The sequence below is a fragment of the Typopeltis vanoorti genome, chromosome 3 (genome assembly GCF_054136105.1).
Source record: "Typopeltis vanoorti isolate ZY-2024b chromosome 3, IOZ_Tvanoo_1.0, whole genome shotgun sequence".
NCBI lineage: Eukaryota > Metazoa > Arthropoda > Arachnida > Uropygi > Thelyphonidae > Typopeltis > Typopeltis vanoorti.
Genome location: NC_143551.1, coordinates 123,380,892 through 123,392,169, shown reverse-complemented (window position 1 = coordinate 123,392,169; position 11,278 = coordinate 123,380,892). Strand labels below are relative to the sequence as shown.

The window sequence follows — 11,278 nt, the reverse complement described above, 5'->3', positions numbered from 1 at the left end:
GAAGAATTATTGGAAAGCTTGAAGAAGGTAGCAGAATTTCTAATATTGCCAGAGAGTTTGGAATCTCACATGGTGTTGTATCCAGGCTCGGAACAGGATTTCAAACCAAAGGAATGTTTTTCAGACGTTTGCTGAGAGATCGCCTTTGATCTTCGAGCATGAAAACAGATTCTTGGTTATAACAGCAAAACGTAATCGAATACCAGTGCATGGCGAATACCACGGCTAGTCAACTTGCAAGTCTGCCCCATTCAAGCATAGGTACGCGGATATCTCGACAAACTATGGCAAGACGTCTGCGACAGGTAGGCTTACATGTCCGAACGCTTGTAGTCTGAGTCCCTTTATCCCTTTATCCACAAAGGGATAGATACGACACTGCTCGGGTTATGGTGTGTGGGATTATGCTTAATGGACGCACCGAGCTACAAGTGCTGAAAAAAGGGACCGGGACTGATGAACGATATTTCAACGAAGTTCTTCAACATCATGTTCGATTGTTCCGTGGTGCTGTAGGAGAAGAATTTATTTTAATGGATGACAATGCCATACACGAATAGTGGAGATACTTCTGGAGACCGAGGATATTAATCGAGTGTCTCGCACGCTCCCCAGATATCAATACCACAGAACACGTCTAGAACACAGTAGGGAGACGCATTGCTACTCGAAATTCCCCTCCAGAAAACAAACAAAGCCTTATCTCTGCTCTGAAGGAGAAGTGGGCCAGTTTGTCTCAAAAACTCCTGAATCACTTGGTGCTAAGCATAGTACAACATTGTGAGAGCTGCACCCCAGTTTGGAATAAATTGCAAGAATGATGGTACATTGGATTCTTCGATTGTAAAAGACTTGAGTCTCGTCGAATCATTACAGGAACTTTTGCAATGGCAACTGAGTTAGCCGATCTCTTACAGAGGTAGCAGGGTTTTTATCCCAGGAACCTCGTTTATTTATTTATTTATTTTTATTCCGCATAAAAGCAGATCGGGTCTACTACATAGGTCCGATTTACAATTTACAGACAAAATATACTATTAGCGGCGGTAGATGGCGCTGTGTGTAGTTGATGGATTGTAACAATGTGTGTAATGGAAGTTTAAGCATAAACAGTGAGATGCGTCGAATGAAGTGACTTCTCGAGATGAATCTTCGGATTCCTTAGAGGTATCATGTTGCAGCAACAGCAACAACAATAATTTGTATCTCTTTCAAAATATTATTTACATAAATATGATAGTCTCCACGGCAGGCTGAAAATAACGTATCGCATTCAATGAGTTAAAAGTCAGTTTTATTATTTTAAATAATAAAATATTTATCACTATTTTTAATTATAAACTAGCAGCAGAAAATAAGCTAAAGTTATACACTTTTAATAAATTATAAAATAAAGTCATCAAAATCGCTAAATTTTATGTACTTTTAACCTAGAATATATATTCTGGTTTAAGAGTTTTACAGCGCGCTTTATATTTAAGATTTTATATTTAGAATGATGTCATCGATTCAGAGTTATCTTTGCCTATTTTTGAAGACCATTAAAACGAGATTACCAATGATGGTAATTCCAGAAATTTATTCTTCATGATTACAGTAATGAATAATAGACTTCTCTTATTATTGATTATCTCTTTGATTATATTTTTGTTAGTTCATGTGGAAATAAAGATCTGCGCACACGCCAATGCTGTATGCGCAGATCTTTACTTTTGCGAAACCTCTCGTGCGTAGGGTTAATAAAAAAAATATGCAATCAGTATGATATAAAATAGGACATTTTTTTATTGTTGTTTCATTTCATGATAAACGATATTTCGAAAATGATCTTCACACATTGTTTGGAATGTTTTATTTATCAAGGACAAACGAAATAAGAAACTGCTTTTAAGTCAACTAATTGCTGAGTCAACTAATTTCTGCCTTGCAGAAATCTGTGGGTCGCATCATCACTCTCTCTCTCTCTCTAGTTTTAAAATAAACAGGAAAAAAGACTATCGAAGTGAGTCTGAATATCTTTTGGAAATCCAGATAGATCAGCAGCTCCTTCTTTTACCTCTCCAACTACTCGTGCAATGTCCTATTAGCATAGAGATGACGTGTCACGCATTTATATCAATCATGTCGTTTCCATATAATCTGAACAGGCTTTCGGAAAACCACCGAGGAAATTACAATTGGTTATAAAGGACAAGATTGGATTCGTGAAGAAACAACGTCTACTTTATTGCGAGAGTCGTCCAACGACTTTATTTAAGGATAATGTCCGTGGTACGATAGAATGGTCTCGAGGCAAATTTAAGGACGAAGGTGCATCATGCAGCCTACCAGTGATTAATTTGAATTATCAGCTGAGCTAATCGAATGCTTTTGGCAGGCAGCCATTTGTTTCAATGCAATCTCTTCTGGGCGTCAACACTGTCAGTTTCGGTGAAAACGCCACGTGTACATTTATAAATTTGTTTCCACTTGGGAAGGTCGATGATAATAAAGTTAAAAGAAAAGCAGAAATGCCCTTATTTACATAGGTAGCTAATTCTCTGATTGATAAATAAACAAATAACTATATAGTATATATTATGAAACAAATACGAAACCATTATGTATCATGTGCATGCGCAGATGGCTAGTATTGTTGTATTCGATTAGCGTTTCCATAGTTACAGTTTTTATAAATTAGTTGTTTTCACGTAACGAACATTATCTAAATGCATTATTTAGATTGGGCGATCGAATGTAAAGTAACAGAATTCTTTAACGATACGTTTGCCTTCTATGGCTGTTCTTCCGTTTCTTACGATATACGTAGAGTCATCATCGATGGTTTTCACCACATACGAAGTTTGAACTCTGCATTTGCTGATCTCCATACAACTTTGTATCAACTTAAGTAACGAACACGTTTATCATGATGGCTTAATGTGTATTATAATAGTTGAGTTGATCGTTATTAAGATAGAAAATGCACAGAACACGATGGAAAATAGTACACAGGTTAAAAATAAATAAATAAAATAAAACATCGAATGATCAGTTTCTTGTTTACTTCCATTACACCTAATGGACGTAAGTTTGATACAGTGAACACGTTTTCGTCATAAAATAAAAGATATAAATAAAACACTCTCTTTTGATCGTGCAGTCGCAAAGGGAATTATGTTTAACCGCCAGTAAATGTTGTTTGACTTTAAATGATCAGTTACTTTAATCTCTCTATCTTTTGAAGTGCCACCTTACTTGGTTTTTGTGGCGTGCCATGAGGGAATGTTTATGCATTGTTTCGTAGAACCAAACATGAAATAAAACAGAGTAAACACTACTTTCAAACTGTATCGATGTGAACACAGTGGCCGTTAGTTACAAATTTTTGATTAAAAATATATAATCAATACACCGATTAAAAAAAAACCTCAATTTGTAATTAATTTTTCTAATCAAATTAGTGTATTGATCATCGTTTTGATTACAAATTTCTAATCAATGGCATTGTCCAAAGAGCATTTGTAAAAGTCGATTTTCAGCCCCGATATACATAAACAACTTATCGAATTTTCGAAGGAAAACCATCATAATTACAGTCTGGAACCTCTTTTGCAACTTTTCTGTACAAAACAAGCAATCATCACAGCATCTACAAGCAAGAAATTCTTTGTCTTCCATCAGTATAGGTGGTCGACTCCATGAGCCTTGCGTTAATCGCATTTATGTTCTGAGTTTAACTTATTCAGACAAACAAGCATTCTGAATTGCTCAACTACCAACTCGACTTCTTGAATCATTCCTATGGGCGTTTTGCTGTTCCATAAGGGGAGTTTGTGTAACAAGGAGAGTCTGATTTTAATGAAATGAGAGTAGCATTGGAAGAATATTAGCAATATGATTTCAATGTTTTTGTTTTTACCAAATGCTTTCTACCAAAGACGAGATTATTCTCGTATATGATCAAACGTATACCTTGAAGATAATTCATTTTAATGAGGAAATTTGTAAATGTTGGACTCCATACGGAACCTGAATGGCATCATTCAAGCTTTGCAGAACTGTTTTAAGTGACAAGGCAGCTAACAGATGGTGGAACTCCTTTAATGAAGTCGCAGTAGCATGCAGTGAACTCGATTGACCTTTACTGAAACGCACCCAATACGAATTCGACGAGAAGACGATTCCAGTTCCTCATACGTAATTGTAAGCTTGGTTTTAATGGAGGTGGAAAGAGGAGGAAGGACATTATCATACTGGAACACACACACACACCCACACACACACACACACACACACACACACACACACACACACACACACACACACACACACACACACACACACACACACACACACACACACACACACACACACACACACACACACACACACACACACACACACACACATTAGAGGGATGCAGGCTGTACAGAGTTGTCCAAACTATCAATATACGCACATTTACCTACAGAACATCCGACGCCACTGATTTCTATAGCATGAATGGAATGGATGATGCAGCATGCGTTCTTTATTCGGAAAAAGTCTAAATTCAGTTCTTCTAACTGATGTGAAGAACATTTATAAAACGGGTTTTCACCTGAAAGGTTGAGCCTCGGTAGCTCAGTCGGTATAGACGCTTGTCTCTTCGTACCATTTCTTTATATGTTAACGTATCAGCATCATTCTCTGAATCATCCATTTCATCCATGAATCCATAAGTAACCTTTTTATAATCTTCCCAAGATAACATCTCTTTCTGATCAGGATTGTGAGCTTTCCATTGCCTTTCAACATCATCCATAATGTATCGCTTTGGTGTGTATTGAATCCAGTCCTTTAATTCCTCGTGGGTCACAAAGCCATCCTTGTCTTTATCAATTTTATCTACTATCAAGCCTAGTCTGTTTTTACTTTGCTCTGGTGTTAACTGATCAAATGTCTTTGCTTCATCCTCTCCAAGAAATGCTTCATGATCATAATCCAGATTGTGCTCTTCATTCTCACCATAAAATTCCCCTCGGAAAAGAGGGAAAACCCAACCGGTGCGGCGTCCTACTAGCGGAGGGAAGTGCGTCAGCGACCGGAAGGACTCTGGCCCCGGCCCGGCCTGGCACGGTCCGTCGTTCAGACCGACGCCAGCCCAACTTCCACTGACTGAATCCCCCTCGCTTTCGGCTTTCGAGGGCCCACCCGTTTGCCTCTGCGCGGTTTCACGTACTCTGAAGCAGCCGATAAGAACAAAGATGGCTTATTAACAAAAGAAGAGTTTGCTGATTTTCTTCATCCAGAAGAAGCACCTCATATGCAAGATATTGTTGTCACAGAAACTTTAGAGGATATAGATAAAGATAAGGATGGGAAAATCTCACTTGAAGAATATATAGGTGATATGTATGGTGGTGCTGGAGAAGGAGAAGAAGAAACTGACTGGGTGAAAAATGAGAGAGAACAGTTCCACACATATAGGGACAAAAATAGTGATGGGTATATGGACAGAGATGAGGTGCGAGAGTGGATTTTGCCATCAGACTACAATCATGGTGAAGCTGAAGCAAGACATCTCATATATGAATCTGATTCTGACAAGGATCAGAAACTCACTAAAGATGAGATAGTCAGCTGTTTAATTATAACTAAATTTTTAGTTATAGTATCATTTACAGTTTGTATATTTTTACATTTATTTGTGAAACTCAATGCATTTTTGTGGAAGCATTTTAGTCATATAAGCATTTCAAAGCCATCGAAACATCTAAAATTTAGGCTGTTTGAACTATCATATTTCAAATGTCATCTGAGTGATAATTATCTCATTGAAAATGCCTCACTAAGTTAATGTATATTGTATTAGATGTTATTTCATGTACACAAATGTATGTATACAGTCATTTGCTTGAAGATCCTGAGAAACTGATAGTGCAAGACTAGTGCCAATTATTTAATTGTTCTAACAACATAAACAGAAAGTGAATTTAATTTTCTTTGATTTATGTGAAAACATTACCGCAGAGAATATTTTTATGCTAAATCATTTGTACAGTCACTCGCTCTCCAGATGAAGATTTTGGACTGGCTGGTGTTTTGAATTCAAAACATCATCAACAATTCAAGAGCTTTAGAAATTATAAATTAAAGAAGAGCTTTTTTGTAAGTTGTTTAAATATAGCTTTGTATGTTAAAGCAGTTTTATAAATTTTATGAATCTAACATTTTTGCTATTATTTTATTATTATTATTATTTTTATTTTTTTGCATACTAAGGAATTCCTTCATAATTTAATGCAGTAATGCCATTTTATCTATATGCTTCTTATTTTATATATTGTCATCTAAAGTGTCACATTTTACTGTTTATAAAATGTGTTTTTATATACATGCTCAGTACACAGTACTTGGTTACATACGGGTATTGGAGATAAATATTTGGAAAAGATGCATTCTAAATTAAAAATGCACTCAAATATATACATTAATAATTTTTGAGAAGACTGGAAAGATACATTTTTTAAAGTTAACTATTCTTGATTTTTCATGAAATTTGTTAAAAATTCTGTATATGAAACTGTGTAGGCTTACCTGAGACTTTGTCATAATCAGATTGTCTATTTTTACACTTTTAGTATGTGAAATTTTTGAATAATTGTGTAATTAACTTAAGCCGTGATTTGTGATAATTATTCATTTTTTAGTTATATTCCCATACAGTTGCTATATATTTATAAAATGTTTATGCTAGATAGGTTCAAGGAAAAGTTCATTAACACGAGCGTATGAATATTTGTAGATTGTAGTTTTAAGAAAATGGCGAGAAAGTTGCCTCCAAAGAGCAGAAGAGATACATGAAGAAAGATTAGTTTATCAATTTTACTTGAACCATTTTCAAATGTTTTAACAAGTTCACAAGAAAGTAGTAGAATTATAGATTCGAGTTTAGATGAAGGCAACATTATCTGTATTTACTGTCCACTTAATTTATTTTTATATATTTCAAATATCAGTGATATATCAATGTCTAAGATATATCTATGATAAAAAACTATTATTCTGTCATAGGCATTGTCTATCTTGTTACCAAGATGAACAACTCCTATCACAAAATATCTGTTTTTAGCAAGTCTTACCTCCTGCATCTTAGACTCTAGTGGTAAGACCTTTTTTGCTATTCCATTGTCTTTTGAAAGGCCAAGAAAGTCCTTCCTTGGGCTTTCAAGAAGAAAGAATTTCTTTTCTTCTGAAAATACTGCTGATTCCTATAAGATTAAAAATTGCTTCTGGAACTATTTGCTGTAGTCGTCTAGCTGTAACAAATGCTGTTATGGTGAACTTGCTCACTGATAAATAAGTATATGGCTAACTAAACCAGGATATTTTTGCTTAAGCCAGACTTTTTGATCTAGCATTCATTGCCAAAGTTTTTACTAAATCATTTGGATCAAAAAAGAAAAAGAAATTAGTATCTGTTTGAAGAAATAATGTTGGATAGCAATAGTAATATTATTTTTTATTGCTAATGAAAGAATGCTTCCATGGAAATTGCCGAAGTGATAACGTGAGCAATGATAATTTTGATCAATATAGGAATTTTCCTGCAAGGACTAGTAATTCTTCCCTCCCTCCCCCCTTTTTTTTTATAGGGACAGATGTTCATAACCACTTTATGACAAATAGTTCATAAATCGTGGGAATATAACAAAGGATCTGTACTTAAGTTTTTGTAGATCTGGAAAAGGCATACAACTAAGCATCCAGAGAAAAGCCTCTCACTGATTATATGGGATAAATGTTATACATATTTAAGCGTATATTTAAATTGTAAGTTAACATCAAAATTGAAAGAAATACAGGTAAATTTTAATTTATAAAAAATCAGTCGGTATAGACGAAGCCCTTTGGTCGGAAAGGAAAGACCTAGGTTCGATTCTCGTCCATAACGTGAGGAACCTTTATCTGATCTCCTTCGACGAAAGGTGAGTTTGCCGGTCTCATACGAAAGTAAGGGTTTTTTTCACCAGGAAACTCTGGTTTTTCGACCCCCAGAACAGGCAAACCAGTCTCGTGAACACACACCGATTACAGTCAGGAATACTTAAGACCCAGCCATAGGCCTGATTCGTCAGCTATGCCGGTCCCGAGCCTGGATAAAATTAAGGGGAATTGAGATGGTGCCGTACTTCCCTGTTAAAAGGGGGCCTGACGGCCGTTGTATCATCATACGCTAAATAATAATAACCTGAAAGACTGAATTAAGGAGAAGGGGGAACTAAATCTGGGTTGGTGTTTCTAGATAGAATATGAGTAGACTAAAATATCAGAAAACCTGATCTAGGGGGATTGACAAAGGCTATATTTCCTTAAGGTTTGTCTGCTCTGTGGGACTGAAACCCAACTGTGAGGAAAGCAAACCTTGAATATTCACTTTCAGTTCAAAAAATCTTTAGACGGGTTTTCATACAAAGGGTATTCTGTATTGCTGCGACTCAGCTATGGAAAACCAAATGTGTTTGATTCTTTTCTTTTTCCATCCGGAATATATGGAATTAAAAATTTGGTTTTCAAAATTTCTCTCTCTGTCTTCCTCTCTCTCTCTCTCTCTCGATCATGTATCCAGTCTAGTCTACTTTATTTTTATTTTATTTTATTTTTGTGCAACCATATTCATTTCTTCACTGTTTTTTTTTCTCCATTTTATAATATTTCTTTCTTACCTTTATACCCCTAGACACACATACACATTTATTTCCATTTGTATAACACATTCGATCTAAACTTGTTACACAAAGATAAAAATATTTTGGAAGTTTTTTCCCACTTGGTTAGACTATAATAAATTTAGTTTAATCTTTTATCCAAGTGTGAGCAAACAAAGTTTGCGCCTGAAAGGATCTTCAGGACTGAGGCAACTCGTGGTAAAGGTGGACCAAGCTGTCATCACTACTTGTCTCAGTATCTCCCATAATGCAAAGCACATCCCCTTGCGGACATGTATAATGCTATGCATTAAGGGAAGGGCCACTACTCAGAGGCTGATTTCCACTAACGAGACCTCAATAAAGGTCGAAACTCTAAAATACAAGTAAATAGCGTTTAATCGGGACCAATGAATAAATAATTTAATTAATAGAGACGAAAAACGGGCTTCGTCTGCGTCCGCGTTGACATTTCACAATCTCCAAATTGTTCGCGGTAAAGTAGCTCAACTAATGGCGAGGAAAAAGCGATAAAATTTCTAATGTCTTTTGTCACAACCGATATTTTCGCTTCCTGTAACGGAAAACATCAATTATTGCGAGTCATGAAAACAGGAAATAAAAGAACAAATATTATAATGCAACTGCTGCAGATGTGCCTCAGATATTCTGTTTACAAACAACTAGTGATATTTTTGTTAGGATGAATAAACTGCTCAAGTCATTATTTGAATCGACTCTAACTGCAAAGTATATACTGTAATTGATTTAAGGCATTGAATGGTGTCGCCATCTATTGTTAATATTTGTTTCTATCATAGCATAACCAAAACGGATCTAAAGTAGTCAGGCTATCATTGTTATTTGAAAATTTATTAACTTCAGTCCCAAAGCGTAGTCATACAAAACTAGGGTATATTTGCATTCATTCTTATGTTCTTATATTATATATCTTATATGTTTTTTGTTTCTTTTTTTATGATCATAGTAATCTCCAGAGCCGCAGGTATCTTTCGGTCCCCACGAACATCCTTTTTCAGTACGCATTTTTTTTTTTTTAATTTTTCCCTGACTTACTGCCTTAATAACAATAGGTTATTTCAGCAAAATATTTAGTGAAATTCATTATCATCATCATCATCATCATCATCATAACATATATTTAAAACAAATCTATGAATTTATAAATAAAAATAAAAAGCATAAAAATGATATAAAATAAAACTTATAAATTTAAATAGATAAAAATAAAAGTTGTAAAAATTGGATGAATAAAACTAAAAAGAATAAAAATTATAGAAAATAAAAAATAACAAAAAAATAAATAACCCTTTAAATTGTTCAAACGTATTAACGCTAAATCAAAATGATCGCGCTAAACATTTTAAAATGTAAAGCGATTGTGTTCCAAGATTTCATACTACACCACAAGAGTCACTTTCGGAACCGCACGCGACATGCTAGATGTATGTTTGGAAAACTACATTGGCAATCGAATACCTCCTGATATTAATCTTTCTATTAATGTTATGCATTTTGACAGGAGATGAGCCAAGAGAACCTTTAGAACCTTAAATAAAATTTTACGTTATTTTTAAAATGAAAAGGAATGTTTTTAAAATGCCTATTCTCAATCGAATTAATATGCGTTTTCAATATCAAACAAAAACTTCTTTTTTTTTTTTTTTTCGTTTATTTTTCAACGTACTGCACACACATTTCTATTACTAGTCGAGTTAAAACGAAACATCGAGATAAAAGACTTTTTCTTCTTCGGCACCAGCATTGTTTTATATTTGTTATAAAGTGGGATGCACATTAAAAAACAGAACAAAAAACTATCCCATGACGAGGACGCTACGACTGAGAAAAAGTCATATTATTATTATTATTATTATTCCTGACACCTCCAAGGAGTCCGAAGACTCATCTCGGGAGGACACCTACAACTGTCTCAACTGATACAACTGTCGCACCCACTACACCGAACCTCTACTATGAATGGTCTCAATCAACGCCACCTACCGCCCACAACTGTGGTATTCTATGTAAATAATCTCAGCATCAGTGGTGGCTCGTGGCTCGAAATCGTGGGGGTGCTGCAACTTTCGAAATATGCATACACACTGTAAGTACAATGAATACGTGTTTGGATAAAATATCAAAATTATGGTAAAAAAAAAAAAAATTAAACATGAAAAAATATTGTTTATTATCGATACAATTATACAGTTTAGTATAATTCAAAATTACTTAAAAATAAAATCCATTATCATAACCCCAATAATGTTCTAAAATAAAAACTATAACAAATGTTATGTCTTTAATTGTAATGTCCAAATATTTAAAGAGACGGAATAAACATGATAAGCACTACGAACACTCTATTACTGACGCAAACTGCACATAAACAACAGTGGAACTGCGTGACGGACAGTGCCGCATTACGCTAATAGCTCGCATCTCACTATGACGTGCATATGCTTGCGCGCGTAGCAATATGACACTGTGGTAAACACAGTACTGCTAGTGTCCTCCTAACTGCTATAAGATGAATTTTTATTATTTTTTATACAAAATAAGAGAATTGTATAGGATTGTTGATA

General features: G+C 34.9%; 1 protein-coding gene across 1 annotated transcript; it reads left to right on the top strand.

The window, feature by feature from the left end:
* Nucleotides 1–4,920: 4,920 nt before the first annotated feature.
* Nucleotides 4,921–5,821, top strand: LOC150108534 (calumenin-like). The gene is made up of 2 exons (XM_090390482.1): nucleotides 4,921–5,053; nucleotides 5,169–5,821. Exons 1-2 carry the CDS (start codon nucleotides 4,921–4,923, stop codon nucleotides 5,819–5,821), a joined length of 786 nt encoding a protein of 261 aa, XP_090246608.1.
* Nucleotides 5,822–11,278: the final 5,457 nt, after the last annotated feature.